The sequence below is a fragment of the Sinohyriopsis cumingii genome, chromosome 2 (assembly GCF_028554795.1).
Source record: "Sinohyriopsis cumingii isolate HCF-2022 chromosome 2, ASM2855479v2, whole genome shotgun sequence".
NCBI lineage: Eukaryota > Metazoa > Mollusca > Bivalvia > Unionida > Unionidae > Sinohyriopsis > Sinohyriopsis cumingii.
This window is the reverse complement of record NC_142962.1, coordinates 64,905,951-64,929,823: the sequence shown is the minus strand read 5'-3', so window position 1 is coordinate 64,929,823 and position 23,873 is coordinate 64,905,951. Positions and strand designations below refer to the sequence as shown.

General features: G+C 33.6%; 1 protein-coding gene and 1 long non-coding RNA gene across 2 annotated transcripts in view; one reads left to right on the top strand and one right to left on the bottom strand.

Annotated features, from left to right (window-relative positions):
* Nucleotides 1-23,873, top strand: part of LOC149805056 (uncharacterized) — a 374,091-nt gene that overhangs the window by 34,758 nt on the left and 315,460 nt on the right. Inside the window, exons 19-23 of the mRNA XM_089946913.1 lie at nt 22-177; nt 10,345-10,554; nt 12,620-12,662; nt 13,080-13,243; nt 17,143-17,316. Coding sequence (XP_089803039.1) covers nt 22-177; nt 10,345-10,554; nt 12,620-12,662; nt 13,080-13,243; nt 17,143-17,316 — 747 coding nt within the window. The remainder of the gene's footprint in view (nt 1-21; nt 178-10,344; nt 10,555-12,619; nt 12,663-13,079; nt 13,244-17,142; nt 17,317-23,873) is intronic.
* LOC149805057 (uncharacterized) overlaps nt 11,076-23,873 on the bottom strand; it is a 52,713-nt gene continuing 39,915 nt past the window's right edge. Inside the window, exon 3 of the long non-coding RNA XR_016417499.1 lies at nt 11,076-11,804. This is a non-coding gene — a long non-coding RNA (uncharacterized LOC149805057). The remainder of the gene's footprint in view (nt 11,805-23,873) is intronic.

The window sequence follows — 23,873 nt, the reverse complement described above, 5'->3', positions numbered from 1 at the left end:
CTTTTTTTCCCTCATCTTCAGACTTTTCATTGACCAAGTGGCTTCAACAAAGAAATGCTACACTGGGCTCTCTGTCTGACAAGGTTTTAATCACCTTCCTGTTTGAAGAACTAGGAGTTGCCCCATTTTTATTGGCTGAAATGTGCCCAGAAAATGCAACCAAAGCATGGAAATCAGGTAATATCTAAAAGTGATAAGTCACTTTCCATAGCATAATTATATACTTTGGATCTAGTTTTTAAAACAACTTAACAGCTAAATGCCAAAATAAATGATTAAATTGTGACTGAGTTAAATATGAAAGATTATCATGTTAACATTGGAAAAACATCATTCTATAATATTGGGTTTTATTATAAGAACATTTTTCATAGATGTTGTAACCATTGATTTTACCCCAAATGATCGAACAACTTTAAATTATGTATGTATATACTTATGTGTAGGGTTTAAAAGGATATTGGCAAAATACTGGTTCCATGATGCTGACTTAAAGGCAAGTTCTAAATATGAAAAGATTATGAATTGCACACAAAACTTTAGGAAGATTAACCTTTTCAAATAAACAAACATATTTGTACAGCAAGACAAATGATGAAAAATAAAGAAGTTAAAACTCCATAAAGGTATAAAACAATAAAAGCTTTAAGTAAAAGTATAAAAAGCCCTAAAGCTGCAATGTATTTGTCAATCTTTTATTTCTTACTGAAATTCACACAAACCTCTTTCAATTCCATAAACACAGTCTTTTGGAAATTTGCACTTTGTATTGATATTGAAGTAGATCAGCACTAATTAGGCAAGGACCAACCAATTAGTGAAGCTGTTTTCTGTTTTCATATGAATTAGGTCTTTCATGTATGTGTGTCACTACCAAGTATATCTTGAAAACAAATACTACCTTAAAACAATCATTCTGAGGTAAAATCAAGTTTCATTTGACATAAATATGTTATGGTTGTTGTCAGCATGTTTAAGTTCATCTCTTTTCCTCCATTCTGTTTGTCAGATGTGGGAGGTCATGGGTTTGATCCCCAGCTGAGTCATACCAAAGACTTACAAAAATGGTACTAACAGCTGTCTTGCTTGGCACTCAGCATTAAGAGGTTAGTGTTAGGAGTGGTTGGCCTGGTATCAGGATAATGTGACTGGGTGGGACATCATGCTACATGTCTGCGACATGATGCCCAAGTGCTAGACATCACTATAAACTGCCACATTGCAGAGATCCTAACAATATGACTGAAAAATTGTTAAAGCTACATTAAAAATCCAAATCATATCACATCACACCATTCTGTTTGACTATTTGGATATTCAGAAGTCCCCAAATTCCATATATACTTGCATATAAGTCAACATTTTCTTTTGCTGAAAACTTGATTCATGTAGAGTTACAAAGGGGCCATCTTATAAGTGTGACATACAAGTTTGTTTTTTATATAAATATTGATATGATATTGGAAACTCTAGATGTTTGCAGTGCATACAAAATACTGTCAGTTGAAATATTTTTATGTTTTCATGCCACTATTCTCATCCAAAAATCCATATATGGTATGCACTGTCTTGATCTGTTTCATTACGGTAATCACTGGAATCACTCACCACTTGCAATATTTGTATCTACATTTATTTTGTATATTAATCAGTTGAAAATATTAAATTACATATTATTGTCCACAATGCTGTTTACCATGAGTGTTTGCTAATAAGCATATTGCTTCCATCTTCATGTAAGTCCTAACATTCCATATTGTATTATATTTTGTGTCTGCTGTATAAATACTCTTTGTTACTAATGCAGTCAAAGTTTTGATTTATATTTGCCTTTTGTCATAAGTTAGATCTAATTCCCAAGTTTGGTTTTTCCCAGTTGACAACTCCTTTGACAGAGTCAGAAATATAATACAAGTTCAATGCTCAACTATAGTTTTATATTCTTTACTGTGGGTGCTTCATTTGAGTAATTTAACAATGCTGTATTTGTCTGACTGTAATCTCATAGCTTGTAAAGGTAGCACCCATTTTGCTTTCTCATTTCACAATCCTATGACCAAAGTGTCACTCACAGAGCTCAATCTTAGTCTCCACATGAAAGTTTCTGAATCATTATATACCATTTCACTTGTCACTTCAATATCACATATCTTGAAATGCTAAACTTGGTAGTTTCACCAAAATAGACAAAAAACAAAGATAATGCTTACAAGAACCATTCAAGTTCAAATTTATTTTACCAGCACCGCCAGTCAAACTGGTTACTATTGATATGGCTCCAGCAAGAATTCTGATTGCATGTGTGTCTGTAATACTTTGTTTGCAATTCCTGCACAGACCAATGGTGGTTGCTGTGGTGATTCTGCAAATAGCAACTACAACCACAAACATGCATTGGTATTTCACAAGTGGTGCAACTGTCTTGGCAATTTCATCTTGCAGTTGATATTTTGCTTGAATTATTGTCTTGCATCTGTAACATTGAGAGTCCATGATAGTTCTATTGACAACGTAATCACAAAGTATAATTGCTTGACAGGCTGGCCTTTTTGGTGCAACACGCACATGCATTTCTAACCGTTTATTAAATTTTGCTGTTACAACTGTCATACAATCATAGAAAATATCTTTCGGGGAATATTTAAATTTCCAGCAATTGTTCATTCTCGGGGTTTGGAATTATATTCAAATAAAACTCACACTCATTATGCCATTTAATAGTTTCTGAATCAGATAGAATCCATCACATGTATGTAGTTTTAAATCTAATCTTAAATACAAATGTCAAAAACAGTTAAGTACCCAAGTGGAAAGATGTTGAGTCCTTTGAACTGAATTTTATTTCCAATGATCAACAATACCAACATCATAAATATATAATTTCTTTGAACCTTGATGTCTGGGATGATGTTCACATATTATTACAGCATATAGCTGTGTATAATGCTCACTTTTTTCACTAAATTTTCATTTTCAGTCAGGGGTGCATTATACAAGAACAAAAAGAAAAGTTTTTTCCAGGATAATCTGATAGAAAAATTAAGGCACTAATAGCTGCTTACATGTCACATTCACTCCTTGTGAAATATTAAATCCATAATATTTTGCATTGTAACTTTATTGTTTACTGGTACTAGTTTTATTAAAAAAAATAAATATTGCTTACAAACCATTATAGTCTTGTTCTTCAATTGTTGATATTAATAAACTCATTTCATTTTGCAACATTATGTAGCATTTTCTTCTGTTTCTATTGAACCCACACACCAGAAAAATTGGATAAGATGAAAAAATATAATCCAAACTCAATCACCATTAAGATGTGGGATTTAGGATTATCAGAACTATCCAATAAGTTGATCACTTGTTGTGATGGAAGTTGTTTCCTCCTTTCCTTTGATGGTCAAAAATTCTTAAGTATGCTCCTAATGAATTTACTACATGTGGTAGTGGGGGGGGGGCACCTGCACACTCTTTGCATCCAGATATTGTTTTACCACAACTTGGACACATCAATGTAACATTTTAGATATGTCACTAACATGTCAGAGTCTTTGATTTTGTTCATTTCAGCTAGGTTTTTCACAATGGCATTTCACAGCTTTGGAACAAAATCTTAAATGTCCATATTAGGTGTTTTAAGTTTTTCAGTTTGATCTTTAAAAATCACAAGCTCGCCTGGGTCAACATCAACAACAGCCCAGCTGGTAAACTCAGTCAGATCCTCTTTGGAGGCAAACCTGGTCAGGACTGGATCATAAGGCAGTTGAGCATCCGTGAATATCAATAGGCATTTCATATACTATTAAGTTAACTTTCTACCTGTCAAGGTAATAAGCATTTGCAGGTTCAGTGAATGCTGATGAACATGCAGAATTTCAACAACAAGATGTCTGCAAAAGGGACTGTCCAGTCTAGTTTGCAATGGCAGTTTTAATAGAACAGTTGTAGTCATGGTCCACCCAGCTTAATTAATCGAGCAACTTTAAGTGGCATTGCAAGCATGTACAAATCAAAATGTAAAAGATGTTAAGGCATTACCACATATGTGACCTAGTGATCCCAGATCCTGTTGTTAAATCCAGGTTGATGATGCCAGTTTCACTTGTCTGTGGTATCACTGATACAAGCTTATGATGCATAAAGATGCCTCGGAAATGCTTGACTGACTTTGTCATTGTGAATAAATCAAAACTGGTCAATGAGTGAATCAAATGGACAAAGACCTCCTACATTTGGGAGTCTTTGGCTTACATGCTTAGATAATCAAAGCCCTTTTCTTTTATTATGTGGCCTCCCACCACCTTTTTAGAGCCTTATGATGCAGTTCTGATGTCCCCAAATGCAGCTGCTTTTTCTAACAATGCTGGAATGGCCATGTGGAATGGAAATATTTCAGTGGTCTTTTGTACTTGTTCCACCACTGACTTGGATGACTTGAATGTCTCCAAAGAGTTCTTTTTTTGACCACATTAAGCTGTTTAAGTTGCATTCAGGTCAACAAAATGGGAGAAATTTCAGTTAACTTTTTCAGAGACAGACTCTATGATACCCCACATTCATTTCTTATTGTGCTCCTTATTTTCACAGATTGCTTTGGGCTAAGGCCATGAGTAACTTCATGATAGGACATTATTATTTGAAAATGTAACAGGTTTAATTTCTGCAGGCACAAATCTCATTTGGCCACACAAGCACTGTAACAAAAGAATCTTGTTGGTGAGGTATAATTAAATATATCTGTAATCTGAGTCACTGGCAGCTCCTCCTATGCTTTGAAGTACATGTCCACCACCGACTGCTTAACCAGGTTGAGATGTTTGAGGTTGAAGTAATAATTTGGGTACAGCATGGTCAGATATTTCAATAGTCAATGATACACATGAGCAATTTGATAGTTAAGCAAAATGTTTTCAGTGGGTTCTTGGTTACCAATTAACATTTGCAAGACCACTGCCAAAGGTAAAAGTATCATTGGACTTTACAAAAGGGTATCTAGATGAACTACCATTTGAAATGCAGTAAACATGACATGGTGTACTGACACCTTGAGTGCTTTTGAGAATTCTCCTTGGATGCTGGTTTGCTGTGGTTATTACAAAAAATTAAAATTATAGATGCTCAGCCAGAAATCATAAATGATTCCAAAATGCATCGGTGACCAATGATGTACTCATTGATGATATCCAAAGTGTAAATATGGAAAATGGGAACAGTGACACGATCACGCCAAATTGCATTGTTATCATTGCCCTTTCTGTTTAATGCAACTGAAAGTTTCTACAAAACTCAAATATATGTTAAAGTTGAATTATGCTTGAAAAATTCCCATATTAAGCTGGGTTTGACATAGTGCAAGTCCACTGTTAAAACTAGGGATGTCTCCAGTTACAGCACCTGCTGCATTTAAGGTGTATTTGATATAGTCAGGAAGATTGTGTCTTTGATTTACATCATAGACAGGCCCACAGACCTTGCATGATCATTACTGTAATGGAAAAGTCCAAGAAATGTAGTGATGTTAATGTTACATCAAGAATTGCTTCCATTTTCACAGTAACATTTTGCCATTCATAATCTTCTTATATGTCCCAAAAACATTTTTAGCATCTCTCGTGAGATCATTGTCAATATTGTGTCTGTCCACATCATTGTTAATCAATCACATAGGAGTTGATGTTTTGTTACTGGATCCAGGGTTTCTCTTTGGCCTGAATTTTCCTCAGAATCAAAAATGTCCTTTCAGTCTCTGCATTGGAATTTGACAATGTTGATATAACTCATTGGACTCCATGAAGAAGTTTATTGTATCCTGCCTGTAAGCAGATTCAGGTTACTGGCTACCTGACAGAACTTCTCAAGATTAGTGCTATGTAGGTTGAATATGGGAAGTTCCTCTTAAAATAGAGCTTATAGGAATGGCAGAATGCATATTCATGTCTCACTGACCTTGATTCCAACCAATGAAATTCTTGTTTCCATCCATTACTGAATTTGTGTGATATATTGGTTGTTTAGATTTTGGCAACTTAGCATTGGGAGATGACACACACTTTGAAATAGACTATTATTAAATACAGATACCAAACTGACCTGTTTTATGCCACCTGAGCCCTTTAGCAGAGTCTCATCCAACCATAATCCATTAACATCTTTAACCCTTTCTGAATTACTACTGTAATAAAGTTTGAGTATGCGCATTCTTAGATTTGTGTGATTATTGGAATTCGGCACAATGGAAATATCCTTAGCCTGAAATAATTAGCCAGTTACTAGGAGCAAACGTCACAGAGTGAAGTGTTAGTGAGTTTCCATGATGCCATGGTTCACTAATAGTGAATTCAGGCCAAAACAGAATGAATGTCCCTGAAGTAAGATAGTCAATATTAAAATCAAGTGGTGTACATTGGTGGTGTGACTGAAGTGGCAGTATTTACAGTAGGAATCCGGTAAATTACACAAAGGAATAAATACCAAGGGACTCGGCAGATACCGTTTATGTCACCATGGTGGCAAATGTGGTGCAGTTATATTGGTGAAATGTGCTTGGAAAGCATACATTGACTGGCCTAAGGTGGCAGAGTTAAAATAGTTTCTAGTGTTAGGGGATACTCGTATAGTTTCTACGGCATGAACAGCTGGCGGTACGGAAACCTGATGAAGAGAAACCATGCAGATGTGTGGTTCATAGATATTTGGCAGGTTGTTTTATCTGTGGTCTTGCATTAATAAGAGTAAAGTTTGTGTATAAAATGGACATGTTGGGCTTTCTAATTTACAACTGAAGTTGTATAGAAGTCTTTGGAAATTTTTTGGGTAAACTTATGACTTCTTGTGAGAATTGAGCCAGGGTTTTGACACTGCTTGGTCAAGTAAAGACCCCTGGTTTGTAACACTACTAATCACAAATGGTATTAAAACTTCATAATGTTTACATACTTAATTATTGTCAACATGTTTTTGTTTTGCAATTTCATTGTGTTTGTTTTCATAATTTTGTCATTTAATATGTTTTTAAGTGTTATCTAATAGTGTAAAGTGCTTAAAACTAAAGATTAGGCACTGTACTAAGTCCACATTATTATTTATTATTATTATCATTATTATTATTATTACTATTATTTATTATTGTTATTATTATTATTATTATTATTATTATTATAATTATAATTATTATTATTATTATTATTATTATTATTATTATTATTATTATTATTATTTTTGAACGATCAATTTTAGATTTTTGTTTGTTGAATTTGCAATCAACATATCATGCTTAGTCACATGAACACAGGAAGTCTTTACTAGAAATATACTACGCTGGAAGTAAGATATATACAAAGAAAGGAAAAGGAAAATATTTCTGTTCCAGAATGTTTTAAATAATAGTTTTGAGTACTGAGGAGATTTCTTCATGTGTTGGGAGGGATGGGAGACAACTCTGATCTTGGGAGGAAAACCCTCCTGGTTATAATAATAATAATAATATAATAATAATAATGACTTTATTTAAAGAAGAAGCTCATTTGGTCAACTGACCAATCTTATGCGGCCTTCCTACAATGACATTTTTTGTACAAATATATATATTGGTTCACATGTATATGAAGTTAGAACATTATTCTACTCTACATGAATAAGCTACAGGTTGCCCGTAAGAATAATTAGATGAGCCTTATTTCATTGATCAGCAGTTTTTTTAAAAGTATTATTTATGAGCTTCATTTTATTATGAAAACATGTAACAGGCATGGTTATGGAATCTTGACCTAGATTTACATATTGCAAGTTATTTGATTTTTATGACCCTGCATCAAGAAGTGGAAGCCCTACATTTGTCATTTTTTCCATCCATCATTTAGCATTTCTTGTCTCCACCAAACTGCAACTCTTGCACATAAATAAATGTCATTTGTTCAATGAACTACCTGCTTGGCTAGGACATACAGATGTGCCCTTGAAAGATTTGTCTTTTCAGGTCCAATTTTTGCTCTTTTTTTCCATTAATTTTATATTGCCACTTTTTGCAAAGCCTTGCAACCAGCACAGCCCATAAACCATTCAACATATTCTTATGCAATTTGGTGTGTTATTTATCACTTAAACTTGCATGTGTATTTCCCAAATTTTGGCTCATTGTTATGTATATCTATTTTGTGTTATGTATATTTAATCTGTATTGTGAGATTGTCCATAATTGAGAGCAGGATTTTAGGCCTTGATGTCTAATGTCACTTCTTGTAAATATATTTACTTGTTTTTCAGTTCTAGATACAGCCTTGATTCTGACCCTTGAAGATTCAAGAAACAATTTTGTTACAGTTTTCAGTTCATGTCACTGGTTTTCCATTTGGAAATTATGGCCTACCTGATTTCTGATTGGTTGGCTGCTAAAGGACCTGACCTTGATCATATGTTTGAATGTTCTGGAAGTGGTCACTTGACCCTCAACCAGGCTCTGTTATTGTGTCTTAGGTTTTTATATAAGCTTGAACTTGTAAACAAAATCTTCATTCCTAATCTGAGCATCAGTCTTTAGAGAGGAATGAATTTTAGTTGAGTTCGGCAGTGAGTGAGAGCATTTAATTTATTTATTTTAAATTATTCATTGGAGTCACAAAGTGATCTTTGACTTTAGAACTAAATTACTATTTTGGAAATTATTATGAATTTATTCAAGAACATTCTGAATTGTATCATTGTGATACATCAAAACAGTTGGCACATTAGCATATTTGAGACTACTAGCACATCAGAACATCCAGTATTGGAATTCATTCAGAACACACCTGGAGTTAATTTGGAATACACTATACTTTTGAATTTTTGATAGAACTTTTAGGACCATTTGGGATTTAATTCACAATACTGTAAATTCTTTTTAAATTTTTAAATTTGTGTTTTTTTAGAGAAATAAATTATTTGTTGAATTTTAAAAACCTTTTTTGTTTTTTCTCATTTCTGTTACTTAGTTTAAGACCATTGAGTCCTAATACCCATCAGCTCTATTTTTAATGACATTGTGGCCCTTGATAATTTTCTTTATATCTTCATATGTTGCTTGTTACCAGAACACCCCAAGAAGCATTCAGCATATTGTGATGCAGTATGGTATAAAATCTGAGCCGTTTATAGGTTTTGTCTCATCATCTCCATTTTGGAGTGTGTAATGATCCTTGACAGTTAACTTTAGATGTTGATGTGGGATATTGTTTGTATCTAGAACAGCTAAGGAACAATTCAAAATATTCTTGTATAATTTGGTATGAACATTGTCTCATTTACAATGGCTCTAGTCTCATCTACTCCATTTAGGACAAAGGTTTGCCACTTGTCAAGCAATTACTCGGATTCACATAGACACTTGGAATGCTGCATGCAATCTGTATAGCTCAAGAATGATTCAGCACATTTTGATAGAATTCTATAAGAACATTACCTCTTTGACTTAGATATGGCTTTGGTCTCACTGAAGACATCATGGACAAAGTTATTGCCCTTGTTCTAAAAGCTGTAAAAACATAGGATGCAGACAAGTTTCAGCATAATTTTTTTTAATTTTCCTGAGAAACATTAGTCTTAGTGATCGAGACTATATGTCAGCTGAAAATTCAGAGATTTTTTTTCTCACTTTGTGACCTGTCACAGGTACATATATTTCACATGTACAGTAATAGCTTGTGCATTCACATTTCTGGATTCGCGAAATTTTCATCGGTACCCTCTACATACATGTTTTCTTTATTTTATTGAATTGTACCTTCATTATATGACTTCTGAGACATATGAAGTTTACCTAGTTTACCTTCCTGACAATGACAAAGAAAATGTCAGTCATTAAGTTAAACAGTCCCATTCATTACTTGGTTTTACCTTACTGTGAGTGCAAAAGAAAACGGCAGCCAATGATTTAGTATAGGGGTAATATTAGTATACATGTACTGTACTGTAAATGCACTAGTGTGGCAAATACCCATTAGGCGATACTGTACTCTATTTTTACGTCAACCATTTATTTCTCTTTTTAAGGGTAATGTATTAAGCTAACTTTTAAATGAAATTAAAGTGCTTTGGGAGCATAATTTGGGTCATATTTAGGGTTTAAACCCTAGAAATAAGCATTTATTAGCATTTTTAGTGACTCGTACCAAACATTCGCGATTCCTCCTGATCCATGACTGGTTCTGGAACCTAACCTCGTGAATGTTTGAGGTATTACTGTATATCCATGTAATGATTTAGATAATAATAAAAATATTACTACTAGAGCTGCTACTGTATAATGTTATCTTAACTCTTCTAGGACTCTTTCCTGACAAATTAAATGTGACATTTTATGTGCAGATTGTCCTCATGGTTTGACTTTACCCAGCCTTCCCAACAACACTGATTGCTCCATCTCAGAGACCTGTACAGGTGTGGTATGCTGTGTTACAGTGGACACATTGACTAGAAACATAAATACTTCATTATCAATTGATACTTGTGGACACTGGCTGACCATTCAGATTGAGAAGCTGACAGTACATCAGTCACTTTATGACTATCCATGGGGTATGTACTATTATCCATGTTTAGTTAAATATACTGTGTTTTTATAGAATGCAATCAATACCAATGTATGATTTGCTCTGTCCCCTTTTCAGTATTCTATGTTGGCATTAGTGTTAAAGTCATTACTGGCAATCGACATGGAGATGCATTCAGTAAAAATAAAAAAATATGTTTGATATTCTAAAATTATTGGGCATGCTTAATACGGGAGTATGTAGGAGTGCATTATTCAGTAATATATCAAAAACGTTTGTTTCAAAATAAATATATCAGAGAAAGGGGTGTATTATGAAAGAAAATGCAATTTTATAATGAGTGACAATTAATGTTGAATAGGGGTCATATGAGGAACAGGAAAATAACTAAATAATCATACAGGATTATTTCTGAAGCAGTATTTTGCAACTATTTGGGAAATTGTAATACCATCCTAGTATTTCGTCTTTTCCAGATAAAGTTTGTTTTCTTTCAATATAATTTGTAGAGTCATTATTGTTTTTGGCCAATGAAAGCAATGATCCTTTCAAAGTTTAACTTGATCATGCTTGAAACAGTATTATTTAAACAGATAATCAAATTACTTTAAAAGGTATAGTTAAAATTAATGATTGCTACCCTATAAGCATCTAAAACATATTTGTGAAAAGAACTGGCAATGTTTGTATTGTGTGTAATTTCATGTGAATAACTTCCATTTTTTGCCAATGAAATGATAATATTATCTGCATATTACATATGTGCATATAGGAATCAGAACGAATAAATTTACTATAAAAATTGTCAATGTTGAAAGAGATGTTAACTAATTTCATTGTTAAGGTTTTGAAAATATAACAAAAGCCAATTTTGAGAAGTAAAATAATGTTTGTTTAATTAACAAGAACTTGTAGGATGCTGATAGATATGAAAATATAGGTTTTGTTTGTTGTGTTGTTTTTGTTGGTTGTTTTTTAAAAAAAATTCATTTAATGTAGGGAAAGTAAAAAGTGGGATTTTTTTATTTATATGACTCTTAGTAATAATATAAGTGTAATAATAATAATCCATTATAGATTGAGGATTTATGACTTTTGCACAGTTTCTGAACAGAAGAACTATACAAGAAAAGTGACACGGCAAATGTTTTGCATATATTGGTTTAAATTTATAAAATTATCATAGGTTATTCATTACATTCTGTCAGGATGTTCCACAGCCCTGCTGTGACTTTCATACAGTCCTGTTGTGACATTTCAGTTCCTGCTGAATCACTGAAAGTGAAAGAATGAGCTTAAATTAATCAGTAGCAGTAGACAGCCCTTCCGTGAAAAATATTTTTCATAGATAAAAAAGTTAACTGGATCTGATTTTTGCTATATATAAATTGTTGCTAATGTGGTTAGGTGACCCACTCACTACCATTCCCACATACAAAATAGTTTGCCTTAATATGGATGGGTTATATTAAAATATCTCTCTCAAACCAATAAAAATATTTCCAGCTGTCTTGTGCATCTTGTATACCAATTCTTAGTTGGAATGGTGAGAGCAATAGCAGGTTATATTCTATTGACTGCCACCACAGCACATGCAGTGTTCAATGGACTTGGATTGACTTGCTACTGCATGCTGCATTGCCATTCAAATTAACTCATTGACTGAAGACCACACAGTTGCTACTGGCACCCCCAACTTTAACTGGACAGCCCAGTCTTTTCTGGGCTGCTTCAGTTTTGCTGAATAACATTTTCTCAAGGTTATCCATAACATTCTCAGGGAGTTTCACAGCCCTACTGTGACCTTTGTGCAACTCTGTCCTGCCCATCCAGTTTCTCCTGAATCACTCAATGAGAGAATGTAACAAGATACATCAGTAGCAGCAGATTGTCTCCCTGGCAAAATACATATGCTAATAAATAAAATGTTAACTTGATCTAGTTTTTTGCTGTATATAAATAAATACATGACATTTTTTCTAGCAAATATTTTGCATCTATTGCTTCAGATTGATGAACATTTTATTGAATGCAAGCAAAAATGTCAGAAAGCACTCAGTGAAAAGATAAATCTTACTTTTTAATTGCAGGAACAACAAAGAAATTATCCTTGTATGGAATCTTTAATGTAGAGTAAGTAAAGTATTCACTTACCAATCATCTGAATAAAACATATAGTGTTTTTCTCATAAATAATTGTGTGTCTTTAGAAGTAAATACAATATTCAGAACTATGAGCTGTAATTTTTCATATGTTTCTGAGATATCACATTTAAAAATGTGCTTTATTACTGAAGAATTCACCCTCTATGTCACTATGTTGATGAGAAGATGCTTGAAATTGTTCTTTACATCAAGCAGCAATCACAAGTCAGATTAAGAAACTAACTGTTTTTTCAACATATGTTTAATACACAATACTTAAAACATATGCAACAATTATGCTTCTAACTGTAGTCATGTCAAACAACTTAAGGTCTTTAAAAAACAGCACAAAATGTGAAAAATAATGAAAAGATTGAAGCTAATGCAATTACCTTAGTATTTCAGTTTCAGAATTCAAGACCTGCTGTATGCAAATGCTTATGTGGTCAACATGAACTTGAGTGTTTGTCTGGAATCTGCTAGTGATTGTGCATTGTCTATACATGTGTTAGAAAATACAAAGCTTCCAAAACCAAACTGTGACCTGACACAGAGCTACTCAATTAAAGGTAATGTTTAAAACAAGAATAGTGTACAAGATGCTTTATGGGGCAATGTTTGGCATTGTGAATGTTGTTAGATATCGTAGAATCACTACTATAGTACTGGTGTTTATTTTTACTTCTTCTACACACTCTAATGGAATATTGTACAAAAAATAGTTTGTAAATATAAAAGCAGCTGTGTCAAACACCTAAAGAAATCTGATTAAACTGGATTTTCAGTATATCTTATCCATCTAATCCCGCACAGGCCCAAATGCCAAATTTTATATGTTCAGAAACCAAATTTGATTCCCCATTTTCGCCTACAAATTTGTCCTCTTCTGAAAACAGCAAATTCCTCAACAAATCTTTTCCTTTTGCAGAGTAACTTCATTGAAATCGTAGTTATTTACCCATGTATACAGATGGGCAGGGCCATAGAGAGCGATCACGGGCTCTGGGGTAAGAAACACCCAGGCCTCTCCTAGTTCTTGTTAAAACAAATTTTTTCTTTAATAAAATTAAAAAGTGTTGCTCGTTTCAGGCCCTGGGGATATATTCCCAGTTGCCCTCCCCTCTTGTTGGCCCGGCAATTGGGTCAAGTGAGAGAGACCAGATTGGAGCTCCCATTGTAACACCTTATGGCACTTTCAGGCAGTTATTAAATAAAGTCTAGCAAAAATAAAATGTCATCCATTCTTTTGGATTCCCATTCCACACTGTTGTTGTTGTTTTGTTGTAGGGTTTAATGCCATTTTTCAGCACAAGATAGGCTATACATGCCGGCCAGTATTAATGGTGGAGGAAGAACCTGGGAAAACCCAAGAAAGAACCACCAACCCACGAGAAGCTACTGGCAAGCTTTCTCATGTACCCACAGTGGCCGAACCCAAGACTCAAACCCAAGCAGGCAAAGTTGAGATGGCAATGATCCTTAACGGTGAGCACTTTTGACCACTTGGCCACTCAGGGACCCCATTTCACAATGAAAGCCTTTAATCTGAAAACTGATTAACATCCCATATGTTATAGAAATATGATTTGCACATGCAATCTGGAAAAGTATCCTAGAAAACTCTGCAAAACCTTCAATGACTTGAGAGGCAAATCTGTCAATAACCTGCCATTTACATGTATTAGTGATACAAATGGTGATATTAAGCAAGAACCTTTTGAAATTGCAAATGCACTCAATGATTACTTTGTGAATGCAAATGAAAAACTTTCACAACTCCTAAAAGATCTCCAGTGATGAATTAAATTAACATATTTCTTCAAAACTTTGCAAAGAAGAGTGCTTTAAAATCCCTAAAATAAGCCTTGAATTCATTTCAAATGAATTAGACCAACTTAATGTCCAAACTGTGACAAGTCTTTATAAATGTTAAATTACCAAAACTCTCATCTCAGATGATGCATCTTCACTTACATATATCTTCAGTCTAAGTATTTCCACAGATATTTTTTCAAAAAGGCTAAAACTGACAAAAGTAACTCCAATACACAAGAAGGGAGATCTTTCTGATATGATTAATTATAGACTTATATCAGTTTTATCGTCACTTTCAAAGATATTAGAAAGACATGTTTGTAATGAATTTATAAACAACATGGAATCATTTAATTTGCTACATTCATGACAATCAGGCTTCCATGAAGGACATTCATGCCAGACTACACTAAATTAGAATGGTGGATGATTGGTTAACAGCAAAAGATCAAGTTAACCTAGTAGACACACAGTATTTCTTGACCTTACAAAAAGCTTTTGACTGTGTAAATCACAAAATCCTGCTGGAAAAGCTCAGCATATATCAAGTTCACTATGAAAGTTTAACCATGAAAGCTTAACCAGGTTTCAGTCTGTCTTGAAGGCAGACAACAAGTTTCTATTTTAAGTTAACTCAGAAAGGTCAGGTAGTCCACAAGGATCAGTTCTTGGACAATTACTCTTTCTGCTGTACATCATTGATATACCATATCACATTGAGCTATCCACCACCAGCATGTTTGCAGTTGATACACCATTATATAGCATCGGATCAACAGACCATGAGATTAGCACTAAGTTAAATAAAGATTTGGAAAAAATAAATAACTGGTGTGAACACAATAGGCATCATGATAGACAATATCTTGTGCTGGAAAATACAAATTGACAAGGTCATTAAAAAAAAGTTAATTCACTGCTTTATCTCTTGAACACAATAAGATCTTATCTCTGTCAAGAACAGAGAAAGATATTCTACAATGCATATATCATGCCACACCTAGAATATTGTTGTTCTGTCTAGGGTAATAGTGGTACAAAAAATCAGGAAAGATTACTGAAATTTCAAAATGGAGTAGTTAAAGTTATTCTTGATGCTGATTTAGGTTACACCATCAACAAATCTATTTAAAAACATGAGGTGCTTCCATTTCAGCATAGAACTAAATTTCAGAAGGGTTTACTAGTTTATAAATCCTTACATGGTTTGGCTCCTGATTATCTTAAATGTAATTTTAAATTTGTTAAAAATGTACATATGTATGAACTAAGATCCATCTCAAACAACAAGTTATATTTACCTAAACCAAATTCAGAGTTTTATAGAAGAGCTTTGCTTTTTCTGGTCCCAAATTATGGAATTCCACACCACCCTATATAAAGTCAGCTGACACATGCCAAGCTTTTAAAAAGCTTCTTAGTCAACATTCTACAGAAACAATCATTTGTATGATTTTGTTTAATTCAGTACTACTACTTCTACAACATTGTTATCATGTACTCACCTATAATGTTTTACACATGTTCACTACTACCATTTGTATGAATCCTGTATGTAGTCATCATTGAAGCCATGTACATATTTTATTATCGCAGTAGATCTGTTTAGTTTTTAATAGCATTTGTTGTCTAAAGACACCTCATCTTGTAAAAATTGTCCATGGTGAAGTGTGGGTACTTATATTAAACTAATGGTTTAGATGTGCCTTTGGTTCTTCAAAAATTCAGTAGTTTAAATGTTTTGTAAGTTTTCATCCATTTCTTCATCCGTTGTGTAAGATATCTCAGTGCAACTTTTTATGTATATTAGAATAGTGTTTCTGACTTACCTTTTACTATACAAAATATCTTAGTTGCAATAGTTTTAATGTTTTTATCCATTTGTCTTTCCATCCATTCATTTTCCAGACTTTAGTTTTCAGGGAAAACTCTAAAATCATTTCTGATATCTCCATAGAGATTTTAGTATACATTAGACTAATAGCATGCACGTTGCTTTAGCATTGCACAATTCTTCATTTTCAATATTTTTGTCGATTTACCTGTTCATTCATCCAAAATTCACACTTAAGTTTCTGTTTCAAACTCATAATGCCTAGCACTTCCAGTATATTTTGTAAATACAAACTTACTGTATATGAAATCTCTTTAACAGATCTTCTGTCTTTTAGCAGGCATTTTGGTGGATAAGGGAAACAGATGACTCCATCTTTTTTGTATAATTAGGAAAGGTTGCTAAGCTTTAAAATTAATGTCTATTAAATTTAGGTTTGAATCCATCTCATTTTGTTAATGTCAGCCTTATACAAACCTTTACCTCATTTAACTCAAAACATTGTGCTGGATATTCCATTTTCTATTTTTTTCCCCACAGCATTTTCAGATTTTGTTCTCATATTTTATTATTTTAATAATCTCCATTTTTCCTAAATGGTTGGTCATAACAGTGACATTAGTTATGTAGTTTTTAGTTCCTTTCAGCTCTGTTTCATCTAAACAAAACCTATTATGAGTGCAATTGGTTTCTTCATGTCATTCATTTTAGTATGCCTAGTATACCATAGTTTTTGTCTTCATCTGAAGTAGCTATTTTGTTTGTGGAATTCATTAATAGATACTGCCTTTACATTTGATTACTTTCTTTGAAATTCAGGCTTTTCTCTACGTAACTGGCTTAAAGAAAGAGGACATAACTCAAGTGAACCCATCAAGTCTTATTTGATCCAACTGCTATTGGATGACCTTGAAATGGCAAGGTATCTGATGAACTCATCCTGCAATACAAATGGTCCTCCATTCCAGGGTGCTGTTGCTGGCTGGAGAAATGGTACGGTGGCTACCTATGTTTTATGAATTTTAAAATTTTACTAGGTTTGACAGGGTATAGTGTCTCATCTTTGAAACCCAAAATAACATGAAGAAAGTCAAATTATGGAGGTAGCTCAAGTTTCTCTTTATTTCCTTTCCCATTGAATTGCTAATACCTGTGATCAGGGCCAGACTGGTTGGGTTGGTATTTTATCATATTCAACATCATGCATGCCTGCATTGGGAGGGCAGCACGCTGTGCCTCCAGCACTTGTAAATAATAAATAAATTGCATTCATATTAGTTTACTCAATAAATTTCTAAGCTAAAATCATGTGCTAAGAAATAGCATATGACAAGATTGTAAAAAACTCAGAAAAGAACGTGTGTGCAAGTCTAAACCTAATCTCACAAACTTGTACAGGAAAAGTTACTTCCAATTAGGTGGTAAAATTCTACATTACAGACCTGGACTAAACTTTGTAGGTGGCTTGCACTTAGAGTAAGGTAGAAGCATATTGATTTAGGGGTCAAAATGTCAAAAGTCAAGGTCACTGTGGGTGAAAAATGAAAAATGATTTATACCTTACAGTTCTTGACTATATACCTATGCTAGAGCTTGTGAATGGCTTTCACTTTGATAAGCTCGAAGCCTTTTGATTTTAGGGTCCACGGTCAAGGTCTCTATGACTGAGGGGGAAATGGCTTTTGCATGATAATTTTGGTTCAAGGCCATATACCTTTATTACAGTTCATGAAGGACTTTCACTTAAGGTTTGAAAGAAGCCTATTGATTGGTCAAAACAAAGTCTAGGTCATTGTGACTGTATAAAAACATGGGGTTTTGCAGAATATCTTTTGTTCTAGAGTATGTTTCTTGCCCAAACTTTGTGAATGGCATGCACTTAAGATATATTAACATTTAGATTTTGTTTTCTAAAGGTTAGAGGTCATAGTCATGGTAAATATAGGTGTTGTTGTTATAGGGTTTAACACCATTTTTCAGCACAAGATAGGCTGTACATGGCGGCCAGTATAAATGGTGGAGAAAGAACCCGGGAAAAGCCCGGAAAGAACCACTGACCCATGAGAAGCTACCGACAAGCTTTCTCACATACCCACATTGGCTGAGCCTGAGATTCAAACCCACGCAGACAGAGGTGAGATGGCAGTGATCTGTAACAGTGAGTACTTTAGACCAATTTAGGTAAATAAAGTAAATTTAGTTCAAGACTGCAGACCTTTGAGACTCCTTGGTCAATAATAATCTCCAGAGTCTTCTGTGCCCTACTGGTGCATAATTAGAGTTCTTTTAAACATGGGGTGGGTATATAATGTAGCATTCACAGTAATTTTGTTTTGAAATACTGTGTCATTTTTATGTGCCAACCTATTGGTGGGGCGTATTATGCTATGACCCTGTCCATCCATCTGTCCATTCACTTTTCCTTTCTTTCAGTAACTTCAGTTCTGAAGCACCTACCTTGCGTACCTTACAATTAGTTTCTTAAGCCAGTTATTTTAGCAATTAAACAATGCAGAGAATGTACATTAAATACAATAAAATACAGTGTCAAATGATGGATTTCTTGTGTATCTAGGCAAGAAAAGGAAATTTAATGAAGTTTATCCAACCAAATCTAAGAAGTAATTATGGAAATATGTAACCATATATAAACATAATAAAAGGTAATTTGACACAGATATGTTCTTGGTCATCTTTAAGTTTTCAGTTAATGTCTTGTACCTAAACAGCTATTTCCAGAAACCTTATCTATATATACATTTACATGTCTATCTATACATCTGTTTGTCTTTGAAATTCTAACCATATATACATCTAACCCTTCTTTTTTTCTCATCTTTATATTTGTCTATTTACAAATATCTTTTCTTCAGGACTTTTATTATCAGCATATGGCTTTAAGGTGCAAAGAAAGCTAAATAGAAAACAAAAGTTCTTTATTTGTAAATTAGAGTTTTTTATTTGTAAAATCAGTATAATATGATTTTCTTAAAATATTTCATTTTTAATTATATCTTAATTTTAACTTTTTGCGATATTTTGGTGCATGCTCAACTTTCCCAATGCAACTTTGTGACTTTCACATTGGGTAAGAAAGAAACATATATTTTGCTATCCAAAGTCAGAGGTCATGGTCATGGTAAGTCTGATAAGAAAAATATTTTCTGCACCACAAGTTCAGTTCAAGACCTGATACCTTGACCAGCTGTCTGAGTCATTCAGATTCATTTGTCAGTTGTTGTTGTTGTTATGGGTTTAATGCCATTGTTCATCACATGATAGGCTATACATGGTGGCTAGTATATTTGGTGGAGAAAGAACCTTGGATAACCTTGGGAAGAACCACTGACCCATGGGACGATACTGGCAAGTTTTCTCACTTAACCATACCTAGCCCTAATTTTAAAGCCACATGACAGAGGTATGATGTCAGTGATCTGTAAAGGCAAGCACCTTAGACCACTCAGCCATCAGGGGCCACATTGGTCAGTAATCTCCAAAGTCAACCATGCCCAACTAATGCTAACATAAAGGACTATTAAACATGGGTCAGGTTTATAATTCATGGTACTCTTGTTTTTATGGTACAATATTTCATGGATTTCATGATTGCTACAAACCATTTAAAGACTCATCAAACAATGATCTTTCTATGGAACAATCCATCAGTATGTTCTAATTCCAAAACCCATGAAAGTACAAAACAAATAAATTCACAGTGATACATGTAATTGAATTTTATTTACATGTCAAGTTAGCTTGAAAGGTAAATTTATAAAGAAAGCAACCTTCTGTACAGTTTTTAAGCTAGGGTTGGTGGGTGGATGTCATGTCAGGTTGAAGAATTGCTCCAAGTGTACAATTTCACTCATGCAAGATGGGAAAGTGAAATCTTTACCTTGCTCACCCTTATTTCCAACTTTCCATGATATGTTGAGGTTGTGAGAAGATCAGCTTAATAACTCTTAAAATCTTGGATCATATTCTCAATTTAAATTTATCAAACCAAATTCAAGAATTGGACATTACAAAAGTAGCCTTGTGTATTCAAGATTGAATTGCTTAAAGTCCCTTCTTTGAACATACACACATACAGTTGCACACATACACTCGGTAATACCAGGTAAGTAGAGGTTCTTTTTTCTTCTTTGTTTTGATGCCAGGACTGAGCATTACAATAAAATCAACATACTGCATCAGAGGATAATGCACTTTAATATTAACTGCTTGAGTATCTTGGTGCAGACAAGCATTTATTGTGTGCTAAATGTCTTACCTGTATTAAATAATAATAATAATATTGGAATCAATACACATGCCCATTGTATTTTCACTTGTCTACTTGGGTAAACTAGAGCAAAAGGCTATAAGTGTCTCTGGGGGTAATGAAATAAATAAATACATATGGAATAAAGAAGAAGGTCTATCTTTTATCTAAAATTGCAAAGATCTGTTATCTCAAAATATGGACAAGATTTCAAATGATATAAACAATAACAAAAAGCTTCTATTTACATTTGGATTTGGCAATGTTTGGTGTACCAAAGGCATAAATGATGAAAACATATTTCTTAAATTGTTCAGCCAGAGATGTGAAGATATATTTAGGCAAAAGCTGCAGGATGAGAGTAAGTCGATGGAAAGACTGCACTTCTATAGGTCATTGGGAGTAAAATTTACTTGTCAAAAATAGCTAGAATTGATGGGAAATAGTGATCTTTGTTATATAATCACACTTCTTAGAGCAGGAAACGTGCCAATCAGAGGTAATACCAGAAGATATGAAAGTATCTGCTATGAGGTAAAGATTGTGTCAAATTTGTAATGGTAACATCGAAAATGAATTCCATTTTATTACTGCTTATCTACTTAGAGAAATATGAAGAAAATACTTACCCACCTTTGTATATAAAAACCCAAGTTTAGAAAAATTTAGGTCTCTTATACACAATGATACTAGTAAAATTCTGATGACTAATTTGCAAGTTTTAGCTCCCATTGTCTTCTTGATGTATTTCAGTCCTTTAACAGTCTTGAGTTTGGAACATTCATTACTGAAATTACTGTCATTGCTAATCTCCATATTCAGTTCAGTCTTGCTCTCCTCCCTCTATACCAACCTTAGTCTCCATGAAATGTTGATGAAAGTTCACATTCGTGGTGTCTGTCTCATCTGCTGATTAGAAATTATACATCCCAATGATTTATTTACTTGTCAACAGTTCATCACAACTCCAAAATAATGGGCTTATTGACATGTAATTTCTGTCACAATGATGATATTTGATCTCATGTATAGTCATAAAGATGCTTGAATTTACCACATTGCTGTAAAATCAAGTTCTTCTGTTATAGATAGGAGACTAACACAAGGATATAGGACTCACTGTACTAATTTAGTTCCCATAGTAAACCTATGCAAACAGAGTGCTATTTAAAAATTTAAGAACTTTTAAATTTCTGAGTGCTCATGATCAAACCTATATTTATCAGTATAGATGAAACCTTGATGTCAGTTTCTTTGTAGAGGAAAGGATATGAGCCATGGCATATTTTGGACCTACATGTGTTTGAAACCTGTGCTTTCAATTCCGCACCAAGAGTCAGGTGCTAATTTTAGTAATGAGTGTTCCAAACTCAAGACTGTTAAAGGACTGAAATTCCATCAATAAAACAATGTCTCTATTTTTTTTCACTTACAACTAGGATAAGCTCTCAAAAGATTCTTTTTCCTAAAACATAACTTACATTATTAACCAATCCTGGTCAGTCAAACCCATATATACTCTATTTTATGTTCACCCATTTCCAGGCTGGTTCCCATTTTTCCATATCATTAGTACCGTGTGTCCTATATTCACTCTTGATTTTCTTGACATCACTAGGAATAGTAGTTCAATACATAAGTAAGCAATGTGCATAGTTCTGCTTGGCAAAGAATACATTAGTGAATATTACATTATACTGCAAGTTCATCTTCACCTAAAGACCAATGGTACATTTCATGCAACATTTAAATATTTAAGCTTTATTTAAGAAAATGAGAAAAAATATTAAAATAAAGCTGTCTAATAAGAATCATCTTTTTTAATATCACCATTTATTGCTCTTCAATTTAATGCCGAAATATATTACCAGCCTTGTCATATTATGTAATTAATGAGTAAAAGGTCAAGGTGACCATCCATATGTACATGTATTATTACAGAAAAAAAAAGGATTTAAATGACAAAAATTACCTAAAATCCCACCCCAGAAGACATATAATTTAAAACTAAAGTAAGGTAGACATAAGTCCATTAAAATGCAAAATATGAACTTTCAAAACATTCACTGAAAGAAATTAGTGGGATGAAAATTCACAAGAGGTCATCACCATTAAGCATGGTGGAAGAGACCTAAGTGATCATATCTGAAGCATTATGTTTCAAAACACATTAGGAAATATCATAGTGCTTACTGCACTTACTCTATAAATGGTAAGTTGTATAAACTTTATATATGCATCGCTTAGATATAAACCAAAGTGCAAAACACTCCACCTAACATAGTCAAATCTATACACTGTTCCCCCTCCCCCTTCTTGGCAACAGTTGATATATCTGAATATGCGTTTAATATCCTACCTAAAGTCACTATGTGGTTTACAAAGGTATTAATTTTGCTTGTTATTCACAAATAGAACCATATGATTGCATTTATAGTAAGTTAATTGCACTTGCATATGTGGAGACACTGTGTATTGCTGTTGCTGTCTATAGGACTTGTGGTACTAATTCAGTTCCCATAGTAAACCTATGCAAACACCATGATATTAAAAATTCAATAACTTAAAATTTTTGAGTGTTCATTATCAGACCTATATTTATCCATATAGATGAAACCTGCATGCCAGCTTCTGGGTTGAGGAAAGGATATGGGCCACAGCATTTTCTGGACCTGCATGTTATTGAAACATGTGTTTTCAATTTCGCACCAAAGAGTCAGGTGTTAATTTTAGTAATGAGTGTTCCAAACTCAAGACTGTTAAAGGACTGAAATTCCATCAATAAAACAATGTCTCTATTTTTTTCTTCTCACTTACAACAAGGATAAGCTCTCAAAAGATTCTTTTTCCTAAAACATAATTTACATTATTAACCAATCCTGGTTAGCCAAACCCATATATACGCTATTTTATGTTCACCCTTTTCCAGGCTGGTTCCCATTTTTCCTTATCATTAGTACTGTGTGTCCTAAAGAAAATGATCCTCACTCAGAGTAAAAAAGAAAATGTTGTTTACAAAACTGCTACTGAATTTCGACAAAGTCAGCTACTAGATACAATTTTACGTTACCCATAGCATGTAATGTAATTTTAAAAAATCAAACAACCCAATCTATCAAACAATGCAAATTAAATATACATATAATTCTCTGCAAGCCGCTGTGGCAACTCCACCAGGATGCATGAAGACATGGAGATTTTTTTCTTAACCTTCTTCACTCTCTCCACCCCTACCATGATGCATGGTGTTCCTGAAATTCTTGTGAGCTGTACTGTAGAACTG